Source organism: Epinephelus fuscoguttatus, linkage group LG19 (genome assembly GCF_011397635.1).
Source record: "Epinephelus fuscoguttatus linkage group LG19, E.fuscoguttatus.final_Chr_v1".
Lineage (NCBI taxonomy): Eukaryota > Metazoa > Chordata > Actinopteri > Perciformes > Serranidae > Epinephelus > Epinephelus fuscoguttatus.
In genome coordinates this window covers 25,054,603-25,071,609 of record NC_064770.1, presented here as the reverse complement: position 1 = coordinate 25,071,609, position 17,007 = coordinate 25,054,603, and the positions used below count along the sequence as shown (strand labels likewise).

Sequence of the window (17,007 nt, the reverse complement as noted above, 5' to 3'; positions counted from 1 at the left end):
GGTAGACAATCAATTAGAGTGAAACTATGTCAGAGTAATAACACAGATTAAAGGAGAGGTTAAAGCTGGAGCCTGTTTGGGTGTAAATGAGCAAAACACGGGGCGAGGACACATTGCCCTTTATATCGATGTTACCAGCAGTTCCATGTTGAGTTATCTCTGAAGACTCCGTGTGCTTTAAATCCTCCTCCTCAGGTCCTCTAACAGTTCCTGAAACATCCTTTACAGAACGTGAGTGGCGCTGTGTCCTACAATTGACTGATCTAAGCCCCGGCCCCCTTAGTTACTGTTCCTAGGTTGGACAAGCTTGACAAAAAGAACGTGGCAACGCCAGTTTTTTTAGCCAGTTGCTGCAGTGTTTATTAGACAACTTCTGGGTATCAGGAAATATAGGTTTAAGAGAACGACCTTGAACGACTAGGACTACAGTTGGAAGGATATATTCACAAGGTCACCTGTAATGAACAAAGAAAAATAACGCAAATTAAAGCCCAGTTCGGACCAGTGATTCCCGATGAGACAAAACCGTTTTAGCTAGTTGCAGAGAAAAGTTGCAGCGGTGTGAACTGGCCGTCTGAGCTCGACTCAAGCCATCACCTGCAACTCCGCTGGTCAAATCGCCAGTGGCTGGTTTTAAAACGAAAGGCACGACACCTGTTCCTACAGCCAATCAGCTTGTAGTGAAGTCTGCTGGTCGAGTCAAAATGACTGCAGACAACGTGTTTCCTTGCTGTGGCAGGTGCTCCAACCTCGCAGAGCCCTCTGTTTCCATCTTCACATGTGCCAGTATTGGATGGTGGGTCACTGCTGCTGCTGCTTGCTGTATGTGCTTATGCTTACTTATATTATTGTGGTGTATTTAATATGAATACAGTCCATCTGATGCTCGTTTTGTTTCTGTTTTTCACCATTTCATCACTCCTACAAATGCAGCTGTAGCCAGTATCTCACTATCACTATCCTCATTCATGTTTTAAGAATCTACAAATTATATTCAGCCACAAAATAAGCCTGAAAAGCTGGAAACCAGAACAGAAGTACAGACGGTTGTTGCATAGAGATGATACACTGTCTTGTATAGTTGCATTGGTGTGATCCGGCAGGGTGTTAGAATGTTGCAGAACGGCGCATTGCAAGTAGATGCCTGTTTCAAGTCGTCTCGTTGTGGATCTTTGGTCTGAACTGCGCTTAAGTGTTCTAGTCTCAACAAAAAGGGAGGAATTAGACCGAAGTTGACAAGACTAAAGCTATTAGTCAACATTGTTCTTGCGCTGCCAGATACAGTATGTGTGCCCTTTTACCCTTCTGGGGATCAGTAAAGTACTCTGTGTATTTATTATTGGCAACGGGCCTTAATGCTGATCGGCACGTAGCCTTATGGTGTGGTCACAACAAACTCAAAGTGAGTGTTTCACGCAGCAAGATTACATAGGCTACAAAGTCAATGCAAAGATGCAAATAAACGCAAATTTGTGCCAGGTGACGAGAATGACGGGATGCAAAATTTGTGTGAAGCTGTGACATTGGTGTTACCCACACAAGGAGGATACAATCACAAAAGGTATGTAGACCTTGCTATAATGTTTTGGCTTGACACATTGTGACTGATAAGACCCAATTGGGAACCGAACGTGGGTGTCTGCTTTGTCGATTTCAAAAGTCTCCCATTACACACATCCAGGCTAAAACGCAACCCCTAAAAAACTGGGTCAGCAGCATTTTCAATTCTCCATTTTAGGGGTTCCAAAACGCTGGAGCAGTGTGGACGCCAGGCATAAAGGTAACAAGTTATACATTTTAAAACTAAAACGCATTACTATGAATGCAGCCTAATGGGTAGAGTTACTTGCTTTCTGTTTTACTATAAGGCAGGTATCAGGAGCAGGTAAAGTTGTAAGAGAGAACATCCACACATATCAACACCCAAAGATTTCAGTGTCACTGAAAGTACTTCAGCTGCTTAGAAATGTTTAGACCAAAGCTGAAGGAAGGTTTTATATCTCTGTGTATACTGTCCTTTACTTTTTCCACAGACAGCTTTGTTCTAGATGTAACTTGAATTCTGTTGGATCTGGAGACAATCTATGAAACTGGGCAACCTGGTATTTATCAGCTGTTTCCTGACATCTCTACCTGCTCCTGTAGATGGTTTTCAAGTGAAACTGAACCCTTAAAAACAGCAAAAATACCTGTGTCCATTTGTACGATTGATAGGGTCAAGATGTGCAAAAGACACTTATCGTAGAATGAAGAGGCTATGAGGGCAGACAAAATCAGTGTTGTACGTTCTCGTTAGTTTGAAGCATACTGACACAAATGTAAACATGTATACAGTACATGCAAAAAATGTCACACATATTTCCTCACATGCACGTATGTTGCTGTGTTGCAATAGTTCTGAATCCTCTGTGCACGTCTTCCAGAAACAACAGACTCTACAAAGGCTTTGTGCTGAAAGACTAAATTCCTGTTTCTCAGATGTCGGCCTGACAGTCCTCTCGCCTTTCGCCTCTTTTTTTTTTTTTGTTTCTCCTCTCTCTCTGCCTGGGCAGCAGAATCAGCACATCAAATAAATACAGAGAAGGGTATAGTGTTTCGTTTGGAGACAGCAGAGCAGGTCACGGACAATGGGAACACATGGAAGTGCGTGAACTGCGGGTGTAAAGAGAAAGCAATTCCAATGCAAATACGTGCAGAGGCCACTTTGAAATCAAATCTGATTTTGGAATTTAAGAATGCCTACAAACTGTTTTGCAGGGAAAAACTGGATCCTTTTGAAATGATCAGTATTCAAGCCCACGCATTCCTCACCTACCAGAGACAAAAAAAAAACTGATGGATGGGGGCTCATTATGAAGCCCATCCTCGGTCCACCAAATGTTATTATCATCATAAAACCTCTGCACGCTGGAGACATCGGAGGAGACATGGAGACATGGAGACATGGCGGCCATTTCATGGACTCAAGCGTCTGAGTCATTCAACTTGGGTTTGAGTGGAGCCGTTGGTAAAACACAAAGTGGTGGCGGAGGCAGAAACGCTGGGCCCAAGGACTGTAGCGCTTGGCCTGAGGTTCAAACAATCGACTCGCAGCGCTCTTTATCTGAACCAACCACAAACCCCCAACTACTCTTTACAGTTCAAATGGGGGCTTGAGCAGAAAGGCGATGCTAAATAGTGATGAGGGCGATGGGAATTCAAGGTCTTTGACTTTAGTATAAAGTTACAGAGCTAATCTTGGTTAACATGCATGTTGTGGTCATATAAAAACAAGGGCAACAGCGTGACTTCCCCTAATTGAGGGACTAATTACGAGGTATTTGAAGTAGATGAAAAACATGCTCAGAATTAACAACAAAATAGCATGACAACAGAAAATGATGCAAAGTCTTTTATTAAAAATGATGGATTTTGGTAACAAGTTAATGATATAAAAGTATAAAACTGAACAATGTAATCAGAACATAAATATTTTTTTCCAACAGGACAAAGCAAAAATCTGACAATGAATAAATAATTCATGTTAGTAAAACCAAGAGCACATAAAACTAAAAGATGGTGGGTCCAGTGGCATGAGAGGTGTGTAAAATACTTGTAACAGTCAGTAAATGCTCACATCTGATTGGACGCTGTATCCTTCATATCCTGGTGTGGAGTCAGGCTGTGGTTCTCCCATGGTTACCTGTATGGAATAAGTCCCATTATTCCAGTGTTGAACCATTAAACCAACATTATAACACAGTTATATTAAAGAATACCATCATGGATTTTAAACTATCTCTCCGTGATTGACTGTTCCTTTGAGATCCTCAACGTCTCCGTCACTTTAAGTTGTGAGGTAGAGTACAGTGAAATAACAGGTTATTTACTGTGATGTGTGTGACTGACAGTCCTGAGAGATGTTTGCAGAGATGTGAGCGGCAGCGTCGTTTGACGAAGCCTCTTATCACTGCATATATAAGATGCTTTTCATAAAGACATAAATGGCTCTTACAGTATGATGGATGGGAGGCAAATGAAAGCCCTCAGGACGGGAAGCTGTCATAGTCAAAGACAAGACTTTATCTAATGTAACTGCGCCATTAATAGTGCATTACAAAGTATACTGCAGATGGCTAATTCTTGATGTTCACACTCACTACCTGAAAACACAAGCACATACTGTACATGCATTGTGATGTGCCGAAGCACAAACTTCCACATGAACTATGTACAGGCACATACGCACACACATTTTTATACAATCTAAACAATCATGCTAACCTCCTGCTGCGACAGGCATCCAGGTCTTCCTGTAGCAAAGAGGCTCTCTTCTGAAGGAAGTTAACCTGCAACACAGACACACAATGCAAAATTTGGCACAGAGGAATCTCCAAAAATGGACTATGTTTAGTTGTTTAATCAGAACGAGGGAAGTCGGAAACTGGTCCATCAGTGGAGAAGGTATGATGGCTTAGGGTCAATTGTGCTTTTGGGTGGAGGAGGTTAGCTAAGTGGAAGAAAGGCTTGGTTGTTGAGTCCAGAGGTCAGGACAGCAGGGGCTGGGGGTCAGGAGATTAGGGCAGCGGGGTTAAGGCACATGGGGACAGAGGGTAGATTATGAGCCAGGTTAGTTGAGGTTAGGGCACTGCGAGAGCAGGCAGCGCCATTCTTTTGTTTGGCTACAAAGTGTGAGTTTATTTATGAAGTGTCTTTGGCTGAAGTGAAAATAAACCCCATCTACATTTACACGGCATCTAGAGCCTGGCAGAATAATCACGGCTCCGAAAGAATCTGTATTGTTCTGGGACTACCGTACTGGAGCCGAGGGTACATTCCTTTCTGTGGGGGAGACCTCAGGAAAGTTCTAGCATTTCATTTGGCACTTCACGGTGGTGAAGTATATGCAAAACCCCAATGAAATGTGGTCGGATGCCTCCAGAGACACGAAAACTCTCCCCACCTTTTTTTTTTTTCGCCCATGTAAAAATAATGCACTTTAATGTGCAAAACCCAAGACGTCGTCAATGAGAGGAGAGACCACTCTAGTCATGAATTACATCTTATAAACATATCCGATCACAGAGCTGTGGTCTGCGCACTGAAACGGGATCTTGGTAGACCTATTTGAACAAGGCAGGGGTTTATGATGAGCCCCTTTAACAAAAACTTGTACTGCATGGTTCCATTCTCATTACCGAGATCCCTCATTTGTTTACAATGTAAAAGAAAATTAAGCCCTTTACTGATATTCAGTGTCCAAATGGGCCCAGTGATATACGTACGAGACAGCTCAGAGGAAAAACATGGTTGGTTACATGAATGTGGTTATAAAAGTCATGATCTGATGGAGAGACGAGGAGAGATTAAATGAGCTCTATATGACATTCAGAACATCAACACTATTTGCTATGTAAAGATATAGCTAAGCAGTTATGTTGCTGCATCTCTGACGCATAAAATTCTGAAAGGATGCAGTAAACTTGTTATTGATGTGTCCCGGGGATGCACATAATTACTTTCCCCAACACTGAAAACAGTAATGTTGTGTGACTGTACTTGTTTTAAAAGTATTTCTCAAGTTACAGAGAGTACTGCGAGTGAAATCTGTGTTTTGGATGTTACAATGCTGTCGGTGGTTTTGGTAATGTTCTCTACACTGATCTGACGTCTGCCTTCCTACCCGGCCATTGTGATCCCTAGCTTTCCTGGCAATGTTGGCGGAGCAGCACAGAGGTCCCTAGAGATTGCTGAGGGACAATAACCTTATATTTTTAGGTTCATTAAATGTACTCAAATTGACAAACATGTAGGATATTATCCTAAGAAGGTTCTGCAATCTTCCGTCGACTCCCAAAGTCTGCTTTGACAGCAGATGCTGTATTTACTCATGTTGATGACGATAATGTTTTACCATCCAGGAGACGTGCTGTTTGTTTTACCTCAGATATTGCTGTGATAATGTGACTGTGTCACTGATAAATTCTGTACTGACTCATTCTGATGATGACTCAACAAAGTTTTGCTGTCTGGGGATGCGCTGTGTTTTCTTTTTCTTACTGTATATATTATCTTTCCCGTGCAAGACAAGATCCTGTTCTGTTCATAGTTTAAATAAGTAAAAGGAAAACACACACAGAAAGAGAATGAACATATTTCTCAAGCTGTAAGCTACTACCTTATTTAAATTTTTAAGCTTTTTCCATAGAAATTCTATTTCTATTGGATTATCACATTTTACAATCATATATCACATCTGATTAACTTGATACTGGGTAGATGACTCAACTCAAGATGTGACGTTTGTGTAATGTTTTGTACACAGACAGTATATAAAGATACATATACAGTCCTTGGTTTTGTAAATAAAGGTTTAAGATGTGGGATTGTATTTATCTAATTCTCAGCTACATTTTTAGCATACATAAATAAAGCCATAATTACAACCATTAAACTTTTAAAACAAGTGTAACAATTTAAATTTCATTGGGGACCTGTTCAATTGACCACCTATAGGTCCCTGGACTCACTACATTGGAAACCTATGAATATCACTGATGCAGTAATGGCCTCCTGAGCAGAGACAGTAGTCACGCTACCTCTACGTGTTGTAATCTGAGTTTTCCTTTTTTTTTGTTGTGGTCGATGGTTCGGGTATTCGTGCATGTTAGGGCATGTGAGTCTTGTGTGTGTATCGCACTTGCAAGCTAATTACCGCCACTCTGCACTGCGCTCATACCACATTTACTATGACAACGCCATCCTGACCCACAGTGGCAGGATGGCAAAAGTGCCGTACCCCCCCTCCGCTTCTCCCTGTTAGCTCTGTTGGCGCTTTTAGCACTGTTAGCTCCTAGACGCAGTCTGAGCCACCTCCATGTTGAGAACCATGTGCAGAAAACCTCTTCATCAGATACATTCTGAATATTGTACAGAGCTCATTCAAGGTTTGTAAAGAGGACTGGAAAAGTACACAGGTACAGCAATAAATGAGTAACTACATGCATTTTCATACAGGATGTTCGAATTATGTATCTGAGAGACACAAAGATACAAACAATCCTTGACAATCTCTACAATATACTGCATATTGTGGTTAAATGGGAATGGATTAATGAAAGAGAAAAAGACAGGAGAAATATTTTGAAGTTTGAAAATGAGAACCTGAGCCCTCGGACATTTTTTAACATTCTTGAAACCAAAGCCACCAGATTGACTATGTCAGCATGTTTGTTCTGGTCCTGCCTGTATCTGATCTGTATCTGGCAAACAGTCAGCTCTCACCTGAGCTTTCAGAGAGGCAATGGTGTCCTCCAGTTCCTGTCTGAGCTCCGCTGGCATCAAACCTTTGATCTTCTCCTCGTACTCCTGACGCACCAGGGTCACCTGAGAAGGCAGAGGCAGAGCGGCCAAACAGTGTCGGTTAACTCGGAAGGAACACCTGAACAAAACATTATTAACAGTTTAAAAGCCTCGGACGTTGTCACATTCCAAAGGCAATGATGTGCGGGTAAAAAAACAAAAATAAAACAATGCCGCAAAAGCCTAATGCAACTGGAGTGAGTGAGGAGAGGAAACTGCAGCGTTGTGTGTCAACTCGCTGTTGAAGAAAGTAGTATCAATAGTATCGACACTGCGGAAAATGAGTATCAAAACCGTTTCAGATATTCAGAATCCATATGTATCTATAAATCAACATATTTAGACAACACGTACATGCACACACACAAACACTAAGACCTTAAAATGTGTGATCTTCCTCTGTGTTTATGTCATTTGTTGGTATACTTGGACAAAAACTTAACACAACTAAAGGCAAATGAAGCAAATAATAATCCATTAAAATCACTGCTGAATAAGTGCTTCTGCTACCCATTCATATAAACACTTGTCATGTATGCAATTCCAGACATAGCGCCCAAGTGAGTAGCTCCCTAGGAGGAGGCACACACACATGCGCACACACACACGCACACACACAGACAGTGGGTATCCCCTCTTTATTCATGGCTCAGAGTATTCCCTCGCTCTTCACAGCTCCTTCACATCTCCACAGGGGGTCCGCAGGCCGGCGTGACTCGCTCCGCGCAACACCCCCTACTGGCTGCTGATGACTACAGCCAGATCTGACACAATGCATTTATGGGCCTGACACAGCTGGGTTTGGAAGAGGACAGGGCCGTGGTGGAGGGCAGAACACATCAAACGCAGCAGCAGCTCAACAGCTAGCTAGCTAGCTCCACTGGGGAGGACTGGAGGAAGTCTGTCTGGGGCTAAATTACACTCCACTAAACCAGAGTCTGATTATAGAAGTTGAAAAGGGTTTGGTTAGCGCAACCCCCCCCTTTACCCACAAACACACATGAATGGACGCACACACACATGCACAAACACAGAGCTTTTTACAGTACTGTAAAAAGCATTTACAGCATTTTGAAAAGAGTTGCCGAATCAATTAATTCGGAGCTTGATGAATAGTTTAACAGAGCTGGAGGGATCAACGGGGGCTGTGAAAAGCAACAGTTTTCACCCACATATTTCAAGGTGTAACCAGGGGAGAGTCTGAGCATTTCCACCGACCATAATGTCTTTGACAGAGCCAAAGTCCAGCTAACGTTAAGAATATCCCCACGCTCCCCACCTCTCCTCTCATCAGTCCGGTCTTTCATGTGAAGAGAGCGTGAATGAGGTGAGGGGGAGGGAAAAAGATTGGTTTTCCTAAAATAATTTTCCTGTTGTGGATTTAACTGATTGTTCTGGCTTTGGCTAATTAATCTTCCTGGGCACAATGAAAGGGATTGGGAAGCACTTCAAAGCAACCTTCAGTATAAATGATCCCAACATGAAGCAGCTCACTTTGTCTCGGCACAGTGTGCAGTAGATTAGACTGCCACAACTTTGCCAATTTTTCAGGGCTCCTTCTGCCCTATTCATTTTTTAAGTTTACAGAAATATGTCCTTTTTCTTCTCTGTGTGAGAATGAAGTCAAGGATAATTTGAGAGCGACCTTTTCAAACAAGTGGCAAAAAGGAGGTTTTGGAGGCTTTAATTTGAATGTCCGGGAGTTAAAAAATCAGCTGAAGCTACGGGAGTTCAGATTTTCAAAAAGTCTATCTATCTATAGCAGCTTCTGTAGTCATAACAAAATGGCAAGCCAAGACAAAACACACTCCACTACCTCAGACCAAAGCAATAAACAATGGTTGAATAAACACATCCCTTACCAACCACTCTGAATATAAGTCTAGATTCTTCAAAAGCCACGCTCCTTAGTTTTGCATTCTTGGTTCATGTATGGTGCAGTCACCACAGCAATGAGAGATCCGCTCTGCCTAAATTACAAGCTCCTTTGTGGCATTGCTGTCTCCATTTTCCTTCCCATACATCAGAATGGGCAAGGCTACAACGGGGTATTCACCGGGACTCACAGGGAGCAACAGGGACGACTGTTTACTGTACGTACAGTCGTAATGCTGATCAAACTGGACAAGCCATGAATGTTTGCTTTCATGTTGGGGAAGCTGAACACTGGAGCTAATGTATTATGTGATACTGTAAGGTTCTGGCATTTGTCCTTATGACTTCACGGTTTAACTGCACTGAGGCTCTATCTAGAAGTTCACAGTTAGTTTTGAAATATTTTACAATATTTTCCTCTATGTTTTCGCCTCTCGTCCAGCCAATCAGACTTCAAAGTCACTAAACAGGAGATTTTTGAAACACCTTCTCTGGTTACTTTGAATCCGTGTGGACGTGTAAAACAAAAAATTTTGGAAACAATGACGTTGTCTCGTCAATTCACACATGCCCTTTGTTGCTCTGGGTAATAAACATGAAACAATAACAAGGGGCGTCAATTATGGTTATTTTTCCTTTTTTATAACCCAACACACATTAACTGGTAACTTGCAAGTTAATTTTCAAGAAAACAAACAAACAAATAAAACAAACCACAAAATTACGTGGAATACAAAAGGCCTTTGCTTTAAGTCCAGTGCACTCTTAACTGTGTTAGCACCATTATCCCTGCTGACACTGCTAATGATGCAAACAGAGCTAACAGTGATAGCTAACAACGCTAAAGGGGGGTTTCCAGCTCAAAACTGAGCCGCTTTCTCACCAGGCAACCTGGGGGAAGACTGAAGGGTGGGCACAATGTTTCCACAGCAAAGCTATAGGCAGGATGGCGTTACTAGCGGTAATAATCGAATGACTGGTGCTTCTCTCACCAGAGCTGGTTGGTGCAGAGTGCAGTAAACTGAAGAGTAGCAAAATTAACCTGTCGACTGGCATGCGTACCTGAGTAAAAATATTCTGGATGGTTAACTGATTAACAATTAACTGTTGACATCCCTAATAACAGCAATGGCAGACTACCTGATTGTTTATGTTTTGTTAGCACAGCTTGGTCTAATGACTACTTTACATCTAAACTTAGTGTTCCTGCACATCTTCAAAGACGAATGAAGACGTCGGAAGGCCTGGTCGAACCAGCAGCTGGTGTGACTACTTTTTAAGCATGATTGTTATCGATGAGAAGTGGGAATGAAAACTTTTGCATGTCTACAGCATCATTTGTATCTTTGCGTGAGCTCATTCGTCCTTATATCTAAGGAAAATGAATGTAGATGACATCCCCAGTAGGTGCTTTGAAAAAGGTAAAGTTAGCCTGAAGGCAGCTGGTGCAGGAGTGTTTGGAGTTGTTTTTGCGTTATATGGACTAGTATGGACGGAGATATTTTGTACATTGAAGGTAATAAAAAAAAAAATATCCGTATACGTGTAGTCTGGATCTAAATGCCTAGTCCAGCTGTTAGTGTGAGACAAAAAGAAAAGCACAATAAAATATCACAAGGGCTGGAAGATATTGCTTAAAAATAATGTGATATTTTAAGGCTACATCGCAATACACAATATATATCTCAATATTTTGAAATCTCCTCTAGTGTGGACTATTAAAATACCAAATTTTATATGAACTACAGTTCCAAAAAAGTTAAATAAAGTAGCTAGTGTTATAATTAAGCACTGGTATAATTAAATAAATCACAGCAGAACCAATGGTGCTTTTATTTTGGAGTGCTCCACTTGTCTCAGGCCAACAGTGTTGATGTTTTTGCTGTGAACTTGAAGCTGGTTATATTAGTAGTTAGCAGAGAGTTAAACTATTATTATTCACAGTGAGCTGCAAACACACTAACAGCTCCTCAGTTCATAAAATAATATTTGCAAGTAGTACTGGTGCTCCGTGGTCACAAAATGCAACTAAAATGTCGCAGTCTGGAGCCCTGCAGGTATAAAAACACACTGCGTCTGCTCACACTATCGTTACACTCATTAAATTAAGCTGTTGCTGTGGTGCCTTTAAATGTGAGGATTAATTCATGCTGAGCTGGAAACAAAATAATAGCTCTCTAGTCCACTCCATGTCTTAATGATAATTGAAAGTTGCACTGGTGCTCCATGGTTGCAAATTGGAACTAAATAGTAGGCACACTTTGCCTGCTGACACACTTTGATGTTTATAAGCCTTATTTTCTGTGTGAAGGGGAGAGAGCCGTAGAGGAGAGCAAGAGAATCAAAATGCAGAGGCTAGTCTCATGTCAGTGGCTTAATAAACGACATGACAATTTATACTCAGGGTTTGCGATATTGTCATTTTATACATCCCATGTGGAAAAAGCCAGGATACATCAAATATATTCGATATTTCGCCCACCCCTACTTATCACATATCATTTTTCACACTTGCATTGTAAAAGTTGTGTTGTTCCTATTCCAAAATCAGCACTGCTTTTGTTTCATTGCATCATATAGTATGCATGTAACCCGAAGGTGTATGATAGAGTTCTGCTCTTGCAGCACAGTGGCACACCAAAGCATTTGCAATCACATCTTTCCACAGCATGTCTAACTAAAGCTTAGCCATAGTTTACTATGCAATGTGTGTGGGTGGAGGCAGAAGCCTTTTTTTTATATCAACATCTCTGTTGTGGAAACGTATGCTCAGCTAACAGATACAGCAAAGAGCAGAAAATGATGGGTAAAGTACTGATTCAAAATGTCTGCCTTCACTGTGTCTCTCAATGATGTTGAAATTCAAAACAGGAGCGTCTCTCAAAGTCCCCAAAGATGTCTTACTTGTTCCTTCAGCTCCACATCCTCCCGCCTCCTCCAAGGTCCCTCCTCTCACATCTCTATTTTTCTTCTCGCAAACACACATTTTTCTCTCCTTTCAACATCTTTTTACAGCAAAGGCATGTTTGTTTTTCTGACAGGTGGCAGGAGGCACATGATGGGAAAAAAAGCCTCTTCACCATTAGGACAGATGTCAGGTGCCTTTGAACAATACTGCTGATCAAATCTTCAACAAGGTTTTGGTCATTGACGGACTCCAGATGAGAGTGAGCAGGGAAGAAAAGAGTGGAAGGGAAACACAGGGAGAAAAAAAAAGAAGTGTGCCACTATTTCCCACAGCAATGAAAAGGGACTTTGACTTTCAGGAGAAAAATCAGGTTTCATCTCCACAGCTCTTTTTAAAATGAGATTTTGTTTGTTCCTGATGAAGCGTGATTCTCTAGTTTTGAAGACTGCGAGGAGCGGCAGTCGTTTTCCCCTCCCAGTCATCTTAAAATGACAACATTTCATCTATATATAGTCTTTAGATTGTGGTTTTGACTTTCCCTTGCGTTTGGTACTGTCACATGGCGTGGTTTTTGACAGCTGCCAGCAGAAAGAAACAAGCCCTCAACACTTTCAACGTTCAAATGAAGTTTGTCACATCGTTGGGAAGCTTGATGTATGCTAATGAAGTTGGGGTGTGTGTGTGTGCAAGCTTGCGTGGGACAGGTTGGGGGGGGTGAGTAGCTGCTGGAAAGACATTTTTGATATACCCCCTTGTTCCAAAGTGACAAAAACCTTGTCAGGAACAAGGGGGTACATCAAAAATGACGCCACTCACAAAGTTTGCACCTCCACATCCACTAAGTTGGCACTCAGAGAGTTCACCAAGGAGCGATTTGAATTCAAAAACGCTTTGCTGGGAGAGAGAAAAAAGAAACCGCTTCACAAAAGTGAAAAAAAAGAGAGAGAAAAAGGCAGGAGGAGATTAGAAGTGGCTACAGATCTTATTGAAGTTGTTAGAACTATGGGATGGATTGGTAGCTGCTGATGTAATGTGCCTCAACAGAAACAGCACACAGGAAAACGACTGAGCCTACAGAACTTAAGTTCAACTCCTCTGCATTTTTATGTCTGCATCAATACTGAAAACATCTACAGAAATGATTTATTTTTTATTTTATCAAGCTCCCATGTTGCAGGAGAACACATTTCTGAAAGTTGTACAGTTCACCGTGCCCACTGTATCATTATGTATTTATACAAAGAGCTGTACTCTTCAACATTCTGCTCCTCTCTTCAAGGAGAATTTGAACCACACAGTGAGCTGCTGATCCGCCATTTTAGAGTGGGGGAGCCTGCGAGGGCCCTGCAAGTGTAAGGCAAGCAACATCTGTGTGAAGTCTGGGCAGAAAGGCTGTTTTTGCATGTGTGGGATCGGATTACAAAGACAAGTCTTGGCAGATAAACTAGGGCAATATCAGTGTGAGGAGACTGAGAGTGGAGGTTTATTATCATACACAAAAAACAATGAACTTGTGTGCACACGACAATGTGGATGCACATATGATGTACAGTACTGTAAACACTCACACACAAGCCGAAATAAAATTGTACAGTAGAAAAGCTGTTTTCTTACTAACATGCACCACGCACACTCAAAACTGACACTCATATACACCTGACCTTCGGTGAGAGGAGGTTAGGAGTCAGGAGTAAATATATGATTCAGACAGTCTCTCTCTCCACAGGGAGCAGAACTGTGACTCGCTGCCAACAGAAAGAGCTGCCCAAACACACCTACACACCCAAACACACATGTTTAACTCTGTGCAAAGTCTTAAGGAACAGTGACAATGGGACAATGCCTTTAATCGATGCTGTACCTATCTTCCTCTGAGTAGATGCGTACCTAATGCTGTAGCCTGAACTACACGTCCCGAAAACACAGACCTCCTGTTTAGTTTTTGTGAAATAAATAAATAATAAAAAATAAATAAAGTAAATAAATAAATAAATAAATAACAAGTTTTATTTACTTTTTGCAAATAACTAAAAAAAGAATAAACCATGACATATTACACTGCATAAGTTAGCCTAGCTAGCTCCTAAGCGAATTTATGCAATGTAATATGTCATAGGCTTATGCTAATAACATTAGCAAGTTGTGGGGATGTGTGGGGAAAACATGTCTAGCTAAAGACAAAAGTTTGGTCTGTAAACCTTGTGAGTTATAATGGAGCCATTTTTGTTTCATGTTGTCGTTATGAAGCTATGTTTTATGTGCGTTTCAAGCACGTGGTTGAACCAAACTTTAAAGCACTTCACAGAATGTGGGGCGGCAGTAGCTCAGTTCACTTGGGGCGCCTGAGCAAAATAAAAAAATGTCAAAACAGGGGCATAAAAACCCGAATGCCAACTAGTGTTTTGGAGGTGTAATTACAAAGCGATGCAGACACACCACCACATAAGCACAAATGCTCACAATGGCTGCCAGTTGTCAGGTTCGCACTGGACACGGAAGTGGCCCAATCAGCTGCCTGACAGCAGTCACCTGGCAGTTCAAACCAGAAGAACATTTCTCTGCACCTATCAGGAAGCTGCTCTTCTGTTTAAATTACACATAGAGCTCTGTCTCCGTCTGGTTGTGTGTTTGTGTCTGTGTGCTTGATGTGAGTGTGGCTGTTTGTGGCTCTGCCCGTCTCTCTTGCTCTCTGTTTTGAGACAACTGACATATGTCGAAGCATGGGATGCATACTCTATAATTTATCATAGATCATTAAAAGCCTTTGTAATTTACACTTTATATCATTTACAAACATCTTCAGTGTGTTTTCTTGCCAGATACACTTGCGGCTTGGGGAAAAAAACGGACCAGACGCTGAAACCATCGCTGAGGATCACGAACTGGCCTGGCTCTTGGTCAGTGTGAAGAGCTCAGCTGCTAAACAGAGGCACCAAAAACAAGCAGACAGCGCTCCACAGAATATTGTCACACAAAGCTTCGGTTTGCAGTGTGAACCTGGAGTAAGGCATAGGCTCTATGTAGAGCCTGTGTACAACTATAAATCAGCCCTAAGGGTGCAATGACAGGAGAAGGATGATGCTGGGTACTGAGACGCAACTGAACAGGTACAACTACATCAACAGATTAAGTAGAGGCACTGGTGTGGTAACACTCATATACCACTACAAACAGCAAATTGCTGTGACCAAGAAAAAGAGTCTGTCTACCCACTGAGCTACGCGATGACTAGAGACTAAAGATCATTGGGTAGATACGGCTCACTTCCTGGGAAAAACTGTGACATCTTGTGACCAAGAATGCAACTAGATCTGTTTTCTATAATGTTTCTACTCTGCTCTCCAGGAAATTTGATATAAGTAAGAATCTATCTATTCTATGAGAGACAGCTATCAGCTGGGCACAGGCATTTCAAATGTCTACACTGCCTCTTCTTATTATGATGAAGACATGCTTTACATTGGAACATAAGTTGCCGCACCTTATTAAAAAGCTCTTTCTATAACCGTGTACTTCAGATCTCATCACTCCAGATCCTGCCTCAGCTGTCGTTATCTGCTGAGGCATCGCTTTTAGCTCTGAGTTGGCTGATGCGTTGAGATTCCTTCATTCTTATCCGACTATGGCACACTTCCTGTTTGCGTCTGCCAACTTTGTCACAGCAAAACAATCTGCGATAAATTAGTGAGATGTGTTTGTGGCGGAGAATTAAGAACTGTCAAGTACGTGAAATTGGTACCAAATGCTTCATCAAATTCTTAGTCTTGTTTACCCGTTCTTTGCTTTGACATATTGCCCGATTTAAATCATAATGTTGCTCATTTGATACGAGAAAGAGGCATTTTTTGGTATGAGTACTAAAATCTGTGTTTCTTTCTGGCGCCAGTTAAAAACATTTCAGCCATACAAGACTAAGCTTTATAGACCGCAAGCAATGAGTGGGTTTTGAGTGATTTAATGTGCTAACTAAAAGCATAAATATCAAAAATGAACATCATGAAACTTTGCACAGTAGAAGTCAGAGTATGTGTTAGAATCTCCAAAGAAGTGGAGAACTATTCGATTAAACCAACATCATCTGCCTCAAGTATACCTTTCTGTGGCAATCTATCTGAGGTCATGTGCAAGATGCTGAGAATGATCCTGAAAAATACTGACCTCTCTCTTACTTTGTGTCACTTGCTTAATAACTATGAGCAGCTGTAACATATGTAGACAATATGCCATAGAGGTTGCTGGGAACTTGACCATGTGTTTGACTTTAGAAATATAAAAACATTTGCTCTTCACCTTGAGAAAGAAATACCAGAGAGCAGATACATCTCACAGCAAACTAAACTCCGCAAAATAGTTATCAAGTCCAAGGATTTTGGCAATCTGTGGGAAAACCAATAAATCAATCGACCGTGTCGTCAGTGGTGGATCACGCAGTAAATGACACTAACAAAACATATGAAGCTGAAAAAAGAGTAACTCAAACCCTTATCCAGACAAAAATATCTGACACTACAAGAGACAGGTTCAAGGTTCAGCTCCTCCTCAGTTATAGGAAACAACGTGCAGCGCCTCTGGGACTGGGTCGGTGACCAACGGCTCCTAAAAGCCACTGACCCCTTCCTGCAGATTTATGACGGATGACTCCGAGGTGTGTGACGAGTGTGTGAAGTGTGTACAAGGGTCAGTGGGCGGATCAGAGGGGGACACAGGAGGATGAATGCCTTTGGTGTACATACCAGGGTACAAAGAAGAGCCTCCTGTGTGAGTGCAGTCATTAGTGCTTTCTTCTCTGTGTGTGTCAAGGTCAAAACAGAGCATGATTACAGGGCATTCTGGAGAGCAATGGGGAGTGTGTGCACACACAGAGGCTTCCCTCTGAACACAGG

The 17,007-nt window shown here is 41.7% G+C and overlaps 1 protein-coding gene across 2 annotated transcripts in view; it reads right to left on the bottom strand.

Moving 5' to 3' along the window:
* Nucleotides 1-3,321: 3,321 nt before the first annotated feature.
* The window catches only part of cep112 (centrosomal protein 112), a 136,083-nt gene continuing 122,397 nt past the window's right edge, over nucleotides 3,322-17,007 (bottom strand). For both annotated transcript variants that reach the window (XM_049562417.1, XM_049562418.1), the window contains exons 25-27: nucleotides 7,264-7,365; nucleotides 4,264-4,328; nucleotides 3,322-3,682 (exon numbers count right to left, since the gene is read on the bottom strand). In XM_049562417.1, coding sequence (XP_049418374.1) covers nucleotides 3,679-3,682; nucleotides 4,264-4,328; nucleotides 7,264-7,365 — 171 coding nt within the window. In that variant the 3' untranslated portion in view covers nucleotides 3,322-3,678. The remainder of the gene's footprint in view (nucleotides 3,683-4,263; nucleotides 4,329-7,263; nucleotides 7,366-17,007) is intronic.